Source organism: Protopterus annectens, chromosome 14.part0 (genome assembly GCF_019279795.1).
Source record: "Protopterus annectens isolate FY-2018-M chromosome 14.part0, PAN1.0, whole genome shotgun sequence".
NCBI lineage: Eukaryota > Metazoa > Chordata > Ceratodontiformes > Protopteridae > Protopterus > Protopterus annectens.
Genome location: NC_056748.1, coordinates 515898635 through 515919207, shown reverse-complemented (window position 1 = coordinate 515919207; position 20573 = coordinate 515898635). Strand labels below are relative to the sequence as shown.

At 41.7% G+C, this 20573-nt stretch overlaps 1 protein-coding gene across 3 annotated transcripts in view; it reads left to right on the top strand.

The window, feature by feature from the left end:
- LOC122789074 (pulmonary surfactant-associated protein D-like) overlaps window positions 1–20573 on the top strand; it is a 360624-nt gene that overhangs the window by 124933 nt on the left and 215118 nt on the right. For 2 of the 3 annotated variants that reach the window (XM_044056270.1, XM_044056267.1), the window contains exon 3: window positions 10990–11103. The exons of the other annotated variant lie outside the window; for it this stretch is intronic. In XM_044056270.1, coding sequence (XP_043912205.1) covers window positions 10990–11103 — 114 coding nt within the window. The remainder of the gene's footprint in view (window positions 1–10989; window positions 11104–20573) is intronic. 3 annotated transcript variants of the gene reach the window in all.

Sequence of the window (20573 nt, the reverse complement as noted above, 5' to 3'; positions counted from 1 at the left end):
TTGAAATAGTGCCCTTCCAGGGGTGTAGAGGTCCTCCACCTGTGGTATTGGCCCTCAGAATAGCCCTAGGTGTGTTTATTTCCACAATAACACATACCCTGGTGGTCATTATTGCTTGCATTTACCAGTTACCATAAGAATGCAACAGGATGCACTGGAGCAGAAAAGGCAATCATAAGTTTATAACATTGTTTAGGCAAATACAGCAATCACCGCCTCTTTTATTTCTAAGATAATGTCTGAAGTAATCTTTTTGTGTAGACTGTGACAGAATTAAATAATAACTAATTAGTGGTCGTGGGTATATTGAGGATTTACCCACAGTCAAGGGCACCTGGATGTAGGTGCAAGAGAATGCAATTGCACCCCCCCCCCCCTGGAACCAGCTGGCCAGGAGATTAATTTTCTTTTAATAAAAAAAAAATATATATGTTTTTTAAGGGAGTTCTTCTTTAAGAATGCCGTTTGCGTACAGTTCCACGGACACAACAGGTGTTTGCCACCTGTTTACGTCTTCTACATCTGTGCAACCGATGGTTTATGTCTTCATCTTCCCATGTGGAATTTGAATTCCAAAAGACATTTGGACTGCGGGCAAATGTACAAGTGAGAGGTATGTGTTTGCATGTGTGTGTTTAACTTTTTAAGAGGTGTGTGTGTAAGAAATAGGTAGGTAGGGGTGTGTGAATGTAAGATGTAGGTAGGTAGGAGTGTCTATGCATGTATATAAGAAGTATGCAGGTGTGTGTGTGTGTGTGTGTGTGTGTGTGTGTGTGTGTGTGTGTGTGTGTGTGTGTGTGTGTGTTTGTATGTAAATAAGAGGGAGGTAGGAGTGTATGCAAGTTACGTACATATTAACGCAACTTTGGCAACCAAGTACAAGCAGACTGCAATTCAGTACACTTTAAAATTTTAAGATTTTTACTTCAAGGTAAGGATGCAGTCTTGTGAATTTCTTTACTGTTATTGAATAATCAGGAACAATGTACATAGGACAAGACAAAGCCCACAGGGTGTTGTGTAAAGCAACATGTCCTCACTCGTCATTACAGTTACAGCCGCTAGCTTTACTGCCGGTGACATTTACTCATCGATGTAGCTGTCAGAACTTGAAATGTGTGCTCTCTGTGTTGTTTTTCAGGAACATTATTGATATAATACAGAATGTTTCAACTTAGCATTTCGTCACATTCTGGCCTGTACTCAGAAAGTGCAAGCGTATGAGCTTTTGGTTCCAGTCTTGTTTTCGGATGGCACGCATGCCATATCCCACTATTCTTTAATGCCTGTAGTTTACAACATAGTGCACTAGTCTTGTGAGCATAGTCATCATGCAATATACAATTCAGAGCAGAACTGTATTAATCATTAATTAGGTTTTATTTGTTTCATAACTGCAGAACAGTTATCGCATGAGTTCATGTTTAATTAAATTAATACATGGAGTTACAGAGCAGTTTGTATGGTTACTGTGCTAGATCTGTCAAATAATGTGTTAATCCTCAGTGTGAGGTCTAGGTTTATCCCCTTGCATAGTTTGATGATAGAGATGTGCTGTGCAGGATGTATTAACCCAACCCGGTTGTCGTACTTTGGTGATGGAAACATGTCCACTTGTACTTGGTTGACAAAATCCTGGTTGCATTAATATGTAAATACCCAGATTTTTGCTTCATATTTTCAGTTTGTTTCTCATAAAGTTGTGTTTTTCTGGCAAATCACTGAGGACTGAATTCAGAAAATAGTGGTAGACATTTCAGATTTTGACTTCATATTCTTCAGAAAATGCATATTAATGCAAAATGTGTTGTTCTATCCACTTTATATGGAGGTAGGGGGATGTGTGTGTCACACCTCTCAACTGTACTGATTTTCATAGAATGTCCATATTTTTGCCTTATATATTTATTTGACAAATCACTGGAATGAGCTAAGGATTAAAGTTACTAAATAATGACATGAATTTGAGTTTCAGACTTCATATCCTTCAGAAAATGCATTCCAACAAATTCTGTTATTCTAGCAACTTTTTAAATATGTCCCTAGTTTTGGGCCTTTGTCCCCAAAGATTGCATCATTTACCTTGAAGTAAAAATCTTAAAATGTTAAGGCTTTGTCCAGATTTCCTGTGCTAAGAGATTGACAGGTATGGTGTGTGTGTGTGTGTGTGTGTGTGTGTGTGTGTGTGTGTGTGTGTGTGTGTGTGTGTGTGTGTGTGTGTGTGTGTGTGTGCGCATATAAGAGGGAGGTAGCATACCCCTCAGCTGTCCAGTTTTTTGAGGAATGTCCAGATCTTTGCCCCAAATATCTCCTAAAAAGGATTGAAGTTGCTAAATAATAACAGACATTTGAGTTTCAGAAGTCATATCCTTTAGAAAAATGCATACTAACATGAATCATGATATTCTATCAATTTTCTAAGTTCATGAGGGCAGTAGTTATAATCTGTCCCTTTTTATTTTCGGCTGTGTCCAGATTTCTTGCTCTAAGAAGTTGAGGTGTGTATGTGAGAGAGAGTGAAATGCCCTAGTTAGAATTAGCAGGTGGAATTTATTTTCAAGTGCATTTTCAAGGAATTGTGAGTTTCAAGGGAAGATAAGTTTACTGCTGCCCATGCTAAGTCTAATAAAATGTGCATCTGTTTTGTTAGCAAATGGTATCACTATTGTGGTACAGATTTTTAAAACAGTGTTAGCAGCACAGCAGGTAGCATACTTTCATCTTGATGCAGAGGGCTGTAGGTTCTACTCCCACAGCATGTAGGTTTGTATTTTCTGGGGGTGCTGCAGCCCTGAGTATGTCCTCCTTCAGATGAGATACCTAGTATCTATGAACCTGTTTTTCAGCTTACCACCCATTCCCTATTGCAATATACCAGCTTACCATTGTTTAATGTATAATAGACATTTATTCTTCAAGGGCAGTAGATGCTGAATTTGTAAGTGAAACACTGAATTTCAAACTTGTTTTCTAGCAACAGCCTCTTCATTAGTTTCAGATCACTTTTATGTGTAATTATTCAGATGACTTTTACTTCTGCAGAGATTGTGCATATTGACTAATATTGATGGATTGTGAGAAGTTTGAGGGGCCTTTTATGGTTGAAATACTCTAAATTGGACAATTTGTCATTGGTTCATATGTTGTGTTTCTTTGCTTACTGGAAAAATGTTCAAAACTGTAAGTTTAAAACACACTCTAACAGGTGGTGCTGTACTATACAAGGGATATAATTCAATTATTATATACTATTGCATGGTCCTGAAAATGTGTGCAAGGGGCCTATGATTTGAAAACAGCCCAAAGGTAAACAACCCGCGACTGGCCATATGCATTTTCTTTGAATGTGGGTTTCAGTGAATGTGAGTTTCAAAGGCAGAGGAGTTTTAATGCTAAGTTTGTTTTCATTGTAAGACTATTGTTTTGTTTAGCAAATAAAAAACAAAATTCACAGCAGCTTCCAAATAAAACTTGTAATCCACAAAACAAAGCAATTTTTCAGGCAAAACAATAAAGCCCTGAGCAGGACAAGCTTAGAAAATTGTGAAAACAACCCACGGACAGGTCAGCACACTTCAGTTCACTTTATTCCACAGAAACACAGCACATTAATGCTCCACCATACGTTTTCATTTTAAAAATCACTTCCTCAGATGGGCTGTTCAAACTACTAGTGCTTTTATACCATTCACTTAATTACATTGATTAGGTTAATGAATTAATTAAAAGGTTAATTTAGTTTTAAACGAAAAACTTTTCTTGTTGTATGTTGTCACAATTAAAACACATTTAATATTACAATGTTTGATGAATAAATATGTATGAATAAAAATATGTTTTAAATAAAAATCCTTAAAACACTTGACTCCAAAGAATAAATTATAAAGTTAAAATACTATTAATACTATTAGAAACACATTTAATAGGACTCAGTGGTTAAAATTACCAACTTGAATCTTTTCTTTTGGCTTTTCCCAGTTAGGGGTCGCCACAGCGGGATCACCTGTCTGCTTGAATATTTGCTTTAAATGAACTTGATACTCCATCTAGTGGATAAATTGTGAAATTACAGATATTATAAAAACTGCATTGTAAGCCAAAGGCAAATTGTATAGCATTACTCAGTTAAAAGAATGTTAAAAACAGGAAAATATAAGGAAAAAATAAATTCAATACCTTTGATAAATGAGTGTAACACTTGTGTTTCTAACATATTACAAACTCAACTTTTTAATAAAAATACAAATACTAAAAAGCTTAAAGACCTACTGTAACTATTGGAAAACATGGGTAAAAACATGATAGAATTCAACATAAAGTGCAAATGCATATCACAGTTTTGCCGCTGTCAATTTTAATAATGGGGCTATGGACATATGTTCATTGAGACCCGGTGGCTTACTGGCCTCCAAAATTATCTGCCACCATAATTCTCTGTACTCCAAACATTCCTCCCATAAACCCCCTCTGCCACTCTTTTCCACCCTTTCTCTCACAAAAAATGTATAGTATGCATTTTCATAGCTTTGTTTGTGTTTGTACAATGCATTAGTCTGTTTGTTTGTTTCTAGGTCATACATATGTTCGTATACCCTTCTCCTGAGCTTGCGCTCTGTCTTCCCTATATAGAATGCTTCACAGGTTTGACATTTCGCTAAATATACAAGCCCAAAGGAGTCACAATTATTAAAATCCTTGTCTTCCAGGGTAATTCCACTGCTTTCCAAATATACACTTTCTGCATTGCTAATGTATGCACACTGTTGACAATGTCCACATTTGAACGTTCCCTTCCTTTTTCTCTGTCTCTGAACTTTTTGGTTTGTACCGTTTTCCAATAAAAGTTTTAAGTTACTTGAATTCTTATAAACTACTCTTAGCTTTTCATTCTTTAGGTTCTGTAAGTCAGTAAATGTTAAAAAATGTATTCCATTCCTTATCTATAGTTTGTCTTACCATTTTTGCACAAGCATTATACTCCAAGATGGCTGCACTGCCAAAATTGTCATTTGCCTTTTTTACTGGGCCTACCGTATCAAATACTGGTAATCCTAATATTGGCTTAAAGTCATTTGGTCTCCTTTATGTCACTTCTGCCTCAATTTTGTTTATCATATCTGGTTATTTCCTCATCCTTAACATTTTCCTTAGTAAACTTTTTTCCATTTCAAAGTCTTCGTCTCTGGACGTCATCCTGCAGACCCTAATATATTGTCCTTTAACTATATTTTTCTTGGAGTACAAAGGGTGAGCACTTTCAAAGTGCAAATAAGAGTTAGGTACTCTTTCTATATACCCTGGAATTAAAACGTGAATTTTCCTTGTATATTTCTATATCCAAGTATTCCAACTTCTCATAATTTATTCTGTAGGTAATAATATTATATTAAAAATTATATTAAAAATAAAATAGTAGAAATTTTAGGTTTGTCCACTTTTAAATATTCAAATGTCTTCCTATCTAACAATCCATCTAAAAATAAACTTTCTAAAGCCATATGTATCCTTCTGTAACTAATATTTATTTCATTTTTTTGAAACTGTGGAGTATTTATTAGGGTCTTGTAAGACTTTGAGAGTTGTATGAGAGATTGGACACTAAAGAGGGAGAAAATGACCTGTACCGATTGGCTAGACAGAGGGACAGAGCTGGGAAAGATGTGCAGCAGGTAAGGGTGATAAAGGATAGTGAGGGAAACGTACTCACAAGAGAGGAGAGTGTGTTGAGTAGATGGAAAGAGTACTTTGAAGGGCTGATGAATGTAGAGAATGAGAGAGAGAGAAAGTTGGATGATGGGGGGATAGTGAATCAGGAAGTGAAACAGATTAGCAAGGAGGAAGTAAAGACAGCTATGAAGAGGATGAAGAATGGAAAGGCTGTTGGCCCAGATGACATACCGGTGGAAGCATGGAGTTGCTTAGGTGAAATGGCAGTAGAATTTTTAACCAGATTGTTTAATGAAATTTTGGAAAGTCAGAGGATGCCTGAGGAGTGGAGAAAAAGTGTTTTGGTACCTATCTTTAAGAATAAGAGTGATGTGCAGAGCTGCAGTAACTACAGAGGGATAAAACTGATCAGTCACAGTTTGAAGTTATGGGAAAGAGTAGCGGAAGCTAGGTTAAGAAGGGAGGTGATGATTAGTGATAAGCAGTATGGTTTCATGCCAGGAAAGAGCACTACAGATGCAATATTTGCTCTGAGAGTGTTGTTGGAGAAATACAGAGAAGGTCAAAAGGAGTTACATTGTGTCTTTGTGGACTTAGAGAAAGCATATGGCAGCGTGGCTAGAGAGGTGTTGTGGTATTGTATGAGGAAGTCGGGAGTGTCAGAGAAGTATGTAAGAGTGGTACAGGATATGTACAAGGGTAGTGTGACATTGGTGAGGACTGCGGTGGGAGTGACAGATACATTTAAAGTGGAGGTGGGATTACATCAAGGATCAGCTCTGAGCCCTTTCTTATTTGCAATGGTGATGGACAGGTTGACAGATGAGATCAGACAGGAGTCCCCATGGACTATGATGTTTGCAGATGACATTGTGATATGTAGTGAGAGTAGGGACCAGGTTGAGGAGACCCTGTAGAGGTGGAGATATGCTTTAGAGAGGAGAGGAATGAATGTCAGCAGGGCTAAAACAGAAAATATGTGTGTAAATGTGAAGGAGGATAGAGCAATGGTAAGGATGCAAGGAGTTGAGTTGGTAAAGGTCGATGAGTTTAAGTACTTGGGATCAACAGTTCAGAGTAATGGTGAGTGTGGAAGAGAGGTGAAAAAGAGAGTATAGGCAGGGTGGAATGGGTGTAGAGGAGTGTCAGGAGTGATTTGTGACAGCCAAGTACCAGTAAGAGTGAAAGAGAAGGTCTACAAGAGGGTAGTGATACCAGCTATGTTATATGGGTTGGAGATGGTGGCATTGACGAAAAGGCAGGAGTCAGAGCTGGATGTGGCAGAGTTAAAGATGTTAAGATTTGCACTGGGTGTGACTAGGATGGACAGGATTAGAAATCAGTATATTAGAGGGTCAGCTCAGGTTGGACAGTTTGGAGACAAAGCAAGAGAGGTGAAATTGCGTTGGTTTGGACATGTGCTGAGGAGGGATGCTGGGTATATTGGGAAAAGGATGCTAAGGATGGAGCTGCCAGGTAAGAGGAAAAGAGGAAGGCCTAAGATAAGGTTTATGGATGTGGTGAGAGAGGGCATGCAGGCTGTTGGTGTGAAAGAGCATGATGCAGAGGACAGGAAGAAATGGAAACAGATAATCCACTGTGGCGACCCCTAATGGGAACAGCCAAAAGTTGATGATGAGTTGTGTTTTAAGGATTTTTATTTAAAACATAGTTTTATTCATACATATTTATTCATCAAATGTAATATTAAATGTGTTTTAATTGTGGCAACACAGAGAGATACAACAAGAAAAGTTTTTGGTTTTAAACTAAATTAACCTTTCAATTAATTAATTAACCTAATCAATGTAATTAAGTGAATGGTATAAAAGCACTAGTAGTCTGAAGAAGTGATTTTTTAAAACAAAAACATATGGTGGAGCATTAATGTGCTGTGTTTCTGTGGAATAAAGTGAACTGAAGTGTGCTGAGCCATCCGTGGGTTGTTTTCACAATTTTCTATGCTTACCCTGCTCAGGGCTTTATTGTTTTGCCTGAAAAGTTGCTTCGTTTTGTGGATTATTTGTTTAGCAAATGTCTATCAGTGTCTGTGCTATAAAATTTGAAATAAAAGTTGTAAATTAAATCCAAATATCTGTAGTCATTGTAGAAGTAAAGCATAAAACTGTATGCACACTGAGTTTTGAACAGTGTTTATGGCAACTGAGGAGAAATAGCCAAGTAATGGGACACTGGAATGGCTGTGTTGGAGGGGGGCTGAGTGGGGGGCTCTGGTTTTGCAGCCCCCTGCAAAAAATCCTGCAGGCTACCCTGCCACAGTTGTCATGGTTTGATCATAGGTTTGTAGGTTCATAGGTAGGTACTAGGCTATCGGCTCTGGGGCCGATACAAGCCCAGCCAAAAAGGTACCCTGGCTTTTGCCCCCCAAGAAAATTATTTTCTTATGCCACTGTCGAGCAGAGCCACAGAGGTGATCCCCGGGGTGAATTTCCTATTTCCCATCCAATCATCAAGATTTTTCTTGAAGAGTGCTAATGAGGAGCTTTGTTTGATATAGATAGGTAGTTTGTTCCAGAGTATGGGAAGTCTCTGGGATAGGAATCTATCCCACCAGCATGTTCTGTTTATTGCGTTGACAAGGTTTAGGTCCCTAGAGCGTGTAGCTCAGAGGGATTGGGATTTCGTTAAGTTGATGGGAGTGCCCAAGTGATTAAGCAAAGCCAACCATGGGTAAATACTTATATACCCACACCTACAAGTCAGTTATTGCTAGTATACAATGACATTATGTAAGAAAGAAATTACTTAAATAATGTCTTTGTATAATGGCACAGTGGTGCACATCTGCTTTGTTTCTACTTTCTTCCATGTTTGTTGATGTACTGCACATATATATAGAACGTATGTTCCAATGCTTGCACAGTACATCACTGCTGTAGAACACAAGCAATGGTGAAAGGAAGATCGCTGTTGATTTTTTTTTTTTTAATTATAAAATCTGGACAGTTTAGAGGTATGAGAGAAACAGGCCAGAATTACAAGAAAAATCAGGTACGTTTGTTTAGTTTTGCAGAATGTACCTGATTTTCCTTGTATTTGCTCTGTCCTCCATACAAACCTCTCAACCTCTTATCTCAAGAAATGTGGACAAAGCCATAAATAAAGGGGGAACAAAGACTCCAAAATGGGGACCAATTGTGAATGTTGCTCTTATAAACTTAGAAAGCTCTGAAAATAATACGATTTGTGTTATTGTGCATTGTCTGAGGGATATGAAGTCTGAAACTGAAATCCATGTCATTATTTAATGACTTCATTCCTCAGTGATTTAATGGAAAACCACAAATTTTAGGAGGAACAGGCCAAAAATATGAGGTAAAAATATAGATAGTTGAGACGTATGCCTCTGTACCTTAAAGTCTGGCTGCTCAATGGTACTTCAGCGACTGGACTTCTTTCTACTGATATATGCTTGATTTACAACTGGCACGCTGGTTGGACTGTGACCAATCAGCATGCACATTTGTGAATACTAATGAGCTAAATGTATCATTTCCACTTAATACTGGTTTCTTTAAAACATTCTAAATGGAATACTCTGATTAATGTGTTTCATGTAACTGTTTCACTTTTGTAACTCCTTGTTTTATTTTTGTGTGCCCTTATTTTCTTTAGAAGTGATTTAAGGACAAGCCACATTTTCTCCATATGTTACCTTTTATTATCTAGTACCTTTAAACATCACCAGTCACACATTCATACTTTTTCAAACCATGCCTTATAATTCAGTTTCTTCAGATACCTTAGAATATTATCTATCCCCTTTCAACTTTAGTTGTTAGTACTTAAGTTGCTACACCAGTGACTGACAGTCGTTGGCAATGTCAGCTGCTGTTTTTAGTATGTCTTTCATGAACCATTTTCCCACGTTAATATTATTATTTGTCTAATAATTACTGATATTTAACTTATTTAACATGTAGGTTAATTTACTGATCTATACAAATAAACTTATTTTGCTTTGTTGCGATGTCTGTCCTCTACTTAAAAATGCCAGGCTTATTATGAAGTTCGTATTCTAAATGTATTTATATCTTCTTGAACTCATAGATACTCAGATTAGGCATACATATGTCATTCTCCTTACTTCTACCAGTCCCATGCCTTTACAAGAATTCCTCATACACTCAGCCACATTCCTTGCATCAGCTTCCTTTTTACACAGTACCTTCACACTTAGCCATTTTGTTCAAGCTTTAAAGATATTATTTTCACATTACTTATGCTTGTATAGAGCTCCCTTATATTTTGTTTCTTTTTTAAGCATCATTTTTATTGGGTTTCTTATTTTTCTGAAACAACTATAAATCATGTAAACATGTAGATGGGAAAATATTGTTCCTGGGAACACGTAGACACATATTAGGGAAATATATTGCCCTGGGATAATGTAAATATGAGTCTATGTCATTTAATCAAAATATGTATTGAACACTAATCGGCGAAATTTATTTCAGCAAACCCCGGACTTTTTCCAGGGTTAGGAAGCACTCGGCCATCACCGCAACTTTTCCCCACTGTAGTGTGATTTCTGAGTTGGTATATATAGTTGGGGTGGTATGGGGCTGAAGCCCCCACTTGTGTGGGTTTGATATAGCGCGGTGTTTGTTCCAGAGTGCTGGTGGGTGAGTGGTTCCTAACCTTGGTAAAAAGTCCGGACTTTGCTGAAATGAGTCTCACTGATTAGTGTTCGATGAATATGTATTTCGATTAAGTGATACAGACTCATAAACATGTACAATGTATGGGAAAATATTGTTCCTGGGATCATGTGAACACATATGGGAGGTAACATATATTGTTCCTAGTATTGTGTAAACATGTATATGGAAAACTATTTTTCATAGGATCATATAAACATGTATGAAGGACATATATAGTTCCTGATATCATGTAAACGTGTATATGGGGAAATATTGTTCCTGGGATCATGTAAACATGCATATGGGAAAATGTTGCTTCTTCAATAATTAATTGATAGAATTTGGTAAATCTAAGTATTTCATTTAACATGTTTGTTGTGCTGATGGTGTGGGCTAATGCATTTTTAAGCTCTTTAATGTTAACAAGCAGTTGTTCAGACTATAGGGTCACAAAACATACTTGAATTATTTGCTTTGTCTCAGTAATTTTGACATTAAGCTGTTATTAGACTCTTTACATGCTTTGTAATGTGGCCACTTGGCTAAAAGAGGTCAGTTTGTTGTCAGCACACTAATCCATGTAACAAACACACTGCAACTAACTGAAGTGCATCAGCGTCATTCAATTTGTTCTAAAACTGTTATTTTTCATACTAAGGTGAACCAGGTCAAGGATTAAGGGGTATTCAAGGCCCTCCAGGAAAAGTAGGCCCAACTGGAGAAAATGGGATCCAAGGCCCACCAGGTTTAAAGGGAGACCAAGGCCAAAAAGGTAAGAGACCCCCGTATCATGAATCTTTCTAGAGTTAACCACAATTCTTTATAATATACAACAAAATTTTAGCATTCTAATGACCACAGGACAAACATATATTATTTATTAATTATACCTAGTGATTTCTTCACACTGACAACATAAACAAGTCATTCCAAATGTATAAGCGGGAAGGGAGGCATTGTTTGATTGTTCCTTCTGACAGACTGACCCCGGGATTCATGAAGCTCGGCGCAAGGCCGGTGTAAGGCCTGCGCCGGCGGTGCAGTGAATAGTCGGTGTAATAGCACCATATGCATAGTAATGAGTGCGCGCTGCAACCACAGACACGTGCATAGGTTACGTGAGCGAGCCCAAGTAGGATGCGCCTGTAGGCGTGGCCAAGCCGGCAGGCGAGGAGCAACCTAAAGTGCTGACTGTCACAGGCCGCCTGCAATAGTAACCGCACCAGCCAGTGTCTGTGGATAATGAAACGTACGCAGAGTATGCAACATAGTACCCGTTTACACAAAACGGAGAACCAAACATTAACCCACGAAGTCCAAATTGTACCCATCCAAGGAACAAAGGATACGAGTAATACCGTGTCCGTCACGCAATGCACTGTCAGTGGGCATACCCAGTGAAGGTGTACCGCAGCATGTCAGCGTGCCGCACCTACACACAAGTAGCCCCATGGGCATGGTCACCAGCAGTAGTGAGAGTACACAGCCGGGCAGCCGTGTCTATATAACAACCAGAAGGAAACCAGATACCCTAAACACAGACAAACATGTGCATAGCAACATGTAGTACACCCAGCAACGTGCCCGTCGCATACACATAGGACGGCGTATGCCGAAGCGTAATATACAGAAGCAGAACCCATGCATGCAAATGTAATACACAACAGCCCCGTCATAGCACGTAACCCGCAGCCATGTACGACCGTGCACCCAACCCAGCTAGCAGCCTTGCGCAGCTGCACACCTACACACAGTGGGTATACCTCAAATGTAGTATGAAGTATTGTCCTAGGCAGTGCCACGCGGGCAAATATGTACCCCACATGTCAACATCCCACCTCAGATACTGATATCCAAATGGCTGCATGTGAATGTGTCGGCAGAATGTGTACATCCCGCATGTGGTATGGACCTGTCGAAACCCCATAGGCATTCACACGCCACGGTGTCCATAACTGTACACATCTGGACAAAGCAGTATGTTCAGCCACCGTACTGATGATTAGCTATGCAGACATGTCAAACACAACACATAGGGCGGAACATCTGCCCACCAAGCAGGACACCCCAACAGGGTGCCACATGCACAGAAGGTGAAGGTGGGACATCACACGTAGAGAATAGTGGTGCTGGATGGCCAAACACCCACGGCCAATGCAAAGGATTGAATAACATGTATATGCCTGGATGAATGGGTATGTCATATCATGGGACTAGGCTAAGCTATCCAACATAATAACCATGCGTACCAGATACAAACTGCCAGTAACATGCAGTAGTAATGCAGGAAGGCATACACGACAGTGGGAATATCACAGGACATATGGCATGTGAAAAGTGTCAACGCATGACACAAATGTCCAGGATGGGGCTCCCTGCAAAGAGGAACATGTGCCAACCCCACCCCCCACTGATGTATTGGCAGTGGAAACACAACCCAAACACACATCAACACCACCGTCCATCCCACGATAGCAACGGAGGCCGGTCAAAGACCACCATGATGCGTGCACAAACAGGGACACGTGTAACCGTTGCCCTGACAACCCCCCACAGGCCAACAAATAATAGTATGGACATATGCATGTAATGCTGTGAAGGATGACTGGTAGTCCTCAGTATCACAGAGGTTGGTACACAGATACACTGTAATCAACCGTGACATATGTGCACTGTACACAGCATACCTGCTGGTAATACATAGTTCAATCATGTGCCACAGAAATATCCACATACGAATGAGGACAGGGGATAGACAAGTGTGAATGGGACAAACTATGAACATAGGTTCATAGTTTCATAGGTTCATAGTAGGCTATCCGCCCAAGGGCATCTATAAGCCTAGCCCATAGCTATGTTGCCTTTGCCACCCCTTCAGTTTGAAGAAAACTATGCCTATCATATTGCTGTACCTCTGTCAAGCAGTGACACTGAAGTAATCCCTGGGGTATAGCTGCAATCTTCCATCCATTGGTCACGATTCCCCTTGAACAAGGCCAGCGAGGTGCTCTGCCTCACATGTACTAGGATGTTGTTCCACAGCATAGTGAGTGTCTGGGTGATGAATCTGTCCCTCTAGCACGTTCTATTAATGACAGTGTCAAGGTTTACGTCACCTGCCCTTGTGGTTCTGCGGGATCTAGATTCTTTAGGTGAAGCATAGTCATCAAATCTGGGTTCGACATGGCCTTGTATGCCAGGCACAGGTCACCTCTGAGCAAGTGGTATGTGACTGAATAGAGCTGGAGTCCTTTCAGTCGGTCAGCATAACACATATTCCAGAGACCCTGCATCCGTTTGTCGATGAACTGTTGGGGCCTTTCTAGCTGCTGCAGGTGTTGGGTCAGATACATTCCGAACGGGGCATTGTACTCAATCATAGGTCTAATGAGTGATGAGTACAAGGGGACGATGACCTCCCCTGATCTAGATGTGAATCCCTTCATGATCAGGTGGGCAATGTAGAAGGTCTACCCAACTACATTAGCAACGTGTGTGTCGAACGAACGGTTACCGACAACCCGGGTCCCCAGGTCCCAGGTAACTCCCTCTGTGCTCAGTGGATTGCCACCTATATGGTAGCTAGTGGTAACCTTGTTCTTCCCGAAGGGTATGACTATGCATTTCCCGGCATTTAGCTGTAGGCCATGTCTCTGGCACCAGTTATCCATATCTGTGAGGCCCTTCTGAAGGATATCTGTGTCAGATTTGTGTCCGACTATGGCACCCAGTTTGCAGTCATCTGCAAACATTGTCAGCCATAACCCCCCTGTGTTTGCTTGTACTTTGGAAATGTAGATGCCAAAAAAGAGTGGACCCAGGACTGAGCCCCGTGGGACACCACCTGTGACCGGCTGTGAGTATGACATGGCGCCAGCAACTATGACCGTGTGGGTTCTGTCACTTAGCCAGTTTGCAACCCATCTGGCGATGTATGTATTTACATTCAAGCTGATGAGTTTATCAATGATACCTGAGGGGGGTATTGTGTCGAAGGCCTTTGCCAGGTCGAGGTAGGCTGTATGGACTGCTTTACCCTCATCAATGGCCTTGGTGACTGATCCTAAAAAGCCAACCACGTTTAAAAGGCATGATCTGCCTTTGACCAAGCCAAACTGGGTTGGATACAAAGTATGCAAGTCCCCTATGTCTTTATCTATGAGTTCCATTATGATCCTTCACCATGGCTTTGCAGATAAGGCTTGTCAAGCTAATGGGATGGTAATTACCAGGGTCAGTGGAGGCACTGCCCGTGTGAAGTGGGACTACAGTCGCCTTGCGCACCACTTGGGTACGTATCCTGAGGTGAGGTAAGATTAAACAGCTGTCCTAACTGTGGGTTTAATTCCTCATTGAGTTCGTGGAGTACACAGCTGGGACACCATCTGGTCCCATGGATGCTGTGTTTACTGCCTCGGAGAGAGCATTTCCCAACTGTGCGTTACAGATGTTCCGGGATCTACAATCCTCTGGTATAGATATCTCTCCATGTGGGGGGGGGGAGTTTGCACCGAACCTGTCAGCCAGTATGTTGGCAATGTGCGTAGGTTCAGTAATTTTCACATCATCCTGAACCCAGTCTGAGTCGAGTCCTTGGTGATTTCTCTGTCGAATTTGCCCTGGATGATTTCATGAGAGCTTGTAGTTCTTCACATATAATGAGCAAGGGTGTCTTACCTTACAAGTATTCCGCTCTATCTTGTAGTAGCTACCTCCTGTTGTTGTAGAGCTTGTTCATGGCTGGGGTCCACCAGACCGGATGCTTGGCTTTGGTACAAAGAGTCTCAGTTTTGTATGGGATTGCCTGATCCATGCAGTCCTGTAGGTGCTGGTAGAAGGCATATGTAAGTGATTCAGCGGTTTGAGTAATGTTTACCACTGGCTCAGGGGCCTTAAAGGAGACCACACTAGTGTTTAGAAGTGTGAAGTTGGTTTTGAGAAAGGCATATGTATGTTAACCGGCACCACCCACAGCATTGTATGCCAATAGCAGAAGCTATTGTAGGTTGTCCAAACACACGTGTCCGTACACATGGAACATCATAGCAATAAACCACGCCCGGATGTGGGTAATGCTAGATATACCCACGGCAGACATGGTGCGTTCCCGAGGCCGGCCGAGGGACCACACACATAGCCGGCCTTAGGCATAGGCCAACTAGGCAGCCGCCTAGGGCGCTGCTCTACTAGGGGCACCTTTCCAGCCTTTATTTGGTGTAGGTAGACCAGGATGGGGGTAGCAGGTGATGTGGCGGTGGCACCATGGAGTCCTTTTGCCTAGGGCACCACTTGACCTAAGGCCACTCTTGCCGTGGGTAAATACAGCAGTACCCACACCCAGACGCGGGTCATTGCTAGTATGCCATATCATCTATGGAAAGAAACCATATATTCCCAGACATAATGGCACAGCATAATGCTTGTCTGCCACCCAAACGCAGACATACGGCACCCGCGGCGGTGCGGACGTACTGCCCGAGATGTCCATTACCAATGTCGACACTGTCTCGCTCTGTGAAACAAAGTCAACATAGCGATTCAATACTAAACAGCGACGGAGAGCCCGATGTCCCCGTTGCTGAGCTGTTCAACCTGTTCCGCCATGTTAAATGTGTGTAGCAGAGCGGGACTGGCTCAAACTAAGCAACGGACATGCCTGTGGCTCAGTGAAAGCCGTCACGCAATGTTAAACCCATGTAATATAGCGAGACAGGTTATAAATACCGAGGGTTAGTAATGGAAATAGGTCCGTTCGACCAGACCGTGTGCAATTACTATAACAAGATCTACAACGGGTACGCCGGCCAATCAGCGCAACACGGTTAGGAATAATGGGGGGGGGGTATGGTATCATAGACACGGACAAACTGTGCCCATGTGACTCATCTGACATTCGTACACGGTTAGGGCAGTTCTGTACACTAGGCGGACAAGACCAAACCCAAAGCACCACAGGAACACCCTGACAATCGAAGGCCTGTATGCGTAGGGGATATAAGCCCCTGTGATCTGAATATCCCTGCGGTCACGACATATGCATCCTGGGCCATGAGCAGGAGGGAATAAGGAATGTTTAACATGCAGTATCGCACCTTTCCCAGCAGGAGAATGGATGCCTGTGACGTACGTGAGTGCGGGGGGTGGGGGTGGGGGGATATGTAAATGTAGCTAAGTACCATGGGTATGCATATAAATGAGACTGAACAGCTAACGTGTAGTGGTCACAGTAACCGGCAAACGTGAATGCAGTCCTGTTTGAATTACGACTATAGAACATATAAATGTGAACGTGTACGTAATGCGTCCATGCCACAAAGACTGTTACATGTTTAAATGTGAAAGTGCGTTCTGCACACGTCCGTCAACCGGATCAGAGATATGTTACCGGAACAGTCACAACTAACACAGACCACGTAACCACACAGACCCAGTAAACATATGTAAACAGAATACGGATATGCATGTGTGCCTGCGCGTAACCCACAATTAGGAAATGCAAGTGCGCGTGTGCGTGTGTGATCCACTCAAAGCAGGTAAAGTTAAGGCTGTGTCCTCCACGTCAATCATACATGTCTCAAAACTGTTGCCTCTGAAAGTATTGAATCGGGCAATGCCATGTAAAGTACCATTAGAAATAGTGAGAAACACACGCTATGTGATAAGACAAACATAGAATGTGGATAGAATAACGTGTGTGTTAGTAGTATGGCTTGATGACGGTTATGCATCTGTAACCCGACCCACTTGTCAGAAGGTGCCCCCGTATGAATTGCGTTCAGTTGGCTCACACTTGTTGACCAGGCTAGGCTAGCTGGATATATGTCCAGTGTCAGCAGAGGCCCGTGGAGAAATGCTCCACACACAATAATAGCACAACATACTAAAGTACTCATATATGTAACCAAAAAAGAACAACAATAGAAAGTGTCCTGAAAGGACTGGTTACACACAGATCCCAGACGACAGAGAAATATATGGCCAGTGGAAGCACGTCACAATTATGGGATCAGGTCCCTAAAGAATCAAGGAGGTCACACATGACACGCCAGCGAATTGCCAGATAGACACAGGTCAATGTAACACACAGCAAGATTAAGGGCCAACCAGCCGTACACCATGCCAGAACCTGTACAGTGGAAAGGTATGGCATGGTAATTGATGTGTGTACACAGGTAATCCACAGACAGTAACAAAGAAAGGTATGAAACGAGGGGTTCACATGTATATATCTACACACAGCAGTCCGATGGCCCGTAGATATGACGCATGGACATAGATTTGTCACTTGAAAACAAGATGTGAACAACTACAGTTTATTCCATTTCATATTGATATAGTTATAATACAGTCATATTCATATTTAACATTGTGACTCTTACTTACATTCATATTTATACAAAATATGCTTTAATTGTACTTATTTATTCCATGCTTTGGAATCTTAATGCAACAATTATACACATCGATATACAATATCATTATCAACACACTACATTCTAAGGTTTATTCACAACAATTATCAACTATGTTTCAATATACTGATTGTAATGACCAATATTGTATTTATATTAACACATTGTTGTTGTATTATTGTTTCCATTAAGTAATGTATGTAACACTGATTTGTATATGTCACTTTATCATCAAGACTTGGAGCACTGTCCACTTAACTATGAGCAAGTTTATTGATTAATTGACTTTAAACTGACTCTGAAGGAAGTATATAAGGGACGACTATCTAATGTATTTCGTACTCCGACGATGCCCCATGTTAGTGGGTGAAAGAGCTCACTATCTTTTGACTGTGGAGTGTATCGTTTTTGTCATTGTCTGTTTTGGCCTGGTTTATGTTCAATAATGTCTTTTATGAAGATGACCAGGACTCAAGGTTTGCTGTATTTCCGCTTACTGGCACATGGATATAGATAGGCCAAGTAATACATAATATGGGTAGTCAAACAGACATCCGCGATTGAGGAACATACAGCAGCAGTCAAAACCACTGGCCAGATGGTGACAGTCCAACAAGTTCTACACTTTACATATGCACATCGGTGTCCATTGTAGGACTCCAAAAATTGATCCATTCGCAATATCAACCAGCTGCGATCGACCTAGAAGAAGTGACAGCCGTGACTACGGCACAGCTAGACATATGCACCACCAGCGTGTTTAAGGTTGATGACAAGTGTCCATGAAATGCAGGACATGTGAACAGAAATCCCCAGATTGTCGAGTCCATAGAAGTACGTCCACATCCCAGTCCCGCACACATGAAGGATGTGTAATGTGTACCATCAAGGTTTGCAGCCATGGGATCCTGGGTATGCAAAAATGGGGCTGGGTGTTGTTTGGCAGATAATCAGTTGTCCCGCCCCGTGGGAGGGATGTGGGTATAGCACGTGCCTTACTCCCCACTAATGATGCAAAGCATCCACCGGATAATGCTAAAAGCAGGTGTGAAATGTGTACAGCCCTATATCAGTGTCCAGTAGGCAATTCCCATGGATGGACAAGCGTACGACCAAGATGGCACCTATAACTGGAAACCTGGTGGAATTACACAGCTGCAGTAAGGCATAACACAGGAAATGCAGATGGAAACTACAGTAGACACTCCCCATAGAAATCCAGACCGCCATGCAAATACCGGCGTACACAGCACTCGATCTGCCAGCAACAACATGGGGATTACTCGCTGCCATACTGCGGAACAAATGGGCGACCAGTGGAACACATACCAATGGCACACCAACAACGTCAACTAGGAAGGTCATAGGATGTTTAAACACTGGCGTTCCTGCTTATAAAGAACATCCTTCAATGAATCAATAGGGTCTACATGTTCTGGCTGTGTTATATTGACAATACAGTGGCGTATATGTCCTACTGGGCCTTCTGAGGATTACTTAAAGCAGTTGCCAACCTGCAGCATTACATTAATACCAATTGGGTTAATCGTAGTAGAACATGGGTTTCGTAGCACAACATAATATGTGTAGTCAAACACACATCCGCAATTGGGGACATACAGCAGCGGTCACAACCACTGGCCAGATGGACACAGTCCAACATGTTCTACATTTTACATATGCACATTTGTGTCCATTGTAGGACCCAAAAATTTATCCGTACGCAATGTCAACCGGCTGCGATCAGGAGACCCAGATGAAGTGACAGCCGTGACTACGGCACAGCTACATATATGCACCACCAGCGTGTTCAAGGTTGATGACAACTGTCCATGAAATGCAGGACATATGCACAGAAATCCCCAGATTGTCGAGTCCATAGATGTGCGTCCACATCCCATTCCCGCTCACATGGAGGATTTGCAATGGGTACTGTCGAGGGTTGCAGCCATGGGATCGTGGGTATGCAGAAATGGGTGTTGGAGTTGATTGGCAGATGATCCGTTGTCCCGCCCCGTGTGAGGGATGTGGGTATGGCATATGCGTTACTCCACACTAATAATGCAAATCATCCACCGGAGAATGCTAAATGCAGCTGTGAAATGTGTACAGCCCTATACCAGTGTCCATTAGGCAGTTCCCATGGATGGACAAGCGTCGGCCAAGATGGCACCCATAACTGCAAACCTGGTGGAATCACACAGCTGTAGTAAGGCAAAACACAGGGAATACAGATAGGGACTACAGTAGAGACTCCACATACAAAGTCAGACCGCCGTGCGAATACCGGCGTACACAGCACTCAATCTGCCAGCGAGAGAATGGTGATCACTCACTTCCATACCGCGGAACAAATGGGCGACCTGCGGAACACATACTAATGGCACACCAACAACGTCAACTAGAAAGGTTACAGGATGTTTAAGCTATGGCGTACACACATATAAAGAACATCCTTCAATGAATTAATAGGATCTACATGTTTTCTTCGTGTTAATCTGACAATACAGAGGCAGGAATGTCCCAATGGGATATCTGCGGATTAGTTAAAGCAATTGTTAGCCTGCATCATTGGAATTACACCATTTGGGTTCAGTGGCGGAAAGCCAGGTTTACGTAGCACTACATAATATGGGTACTCAAACAGACATCCGTGATTGCTGAACATACAGCAGCAGTCAAACCCACTGCCCATATGGACACAGTCCAATAAGTTCTACACTTTACATATGCACATTGGTGTCCATTGTAGGACCCAAAAATTTATCCGTACGCAATGTCAACCTGCTGCGATCGGGAGACCCAGATGAAGCGACAGCCGTGACTATGG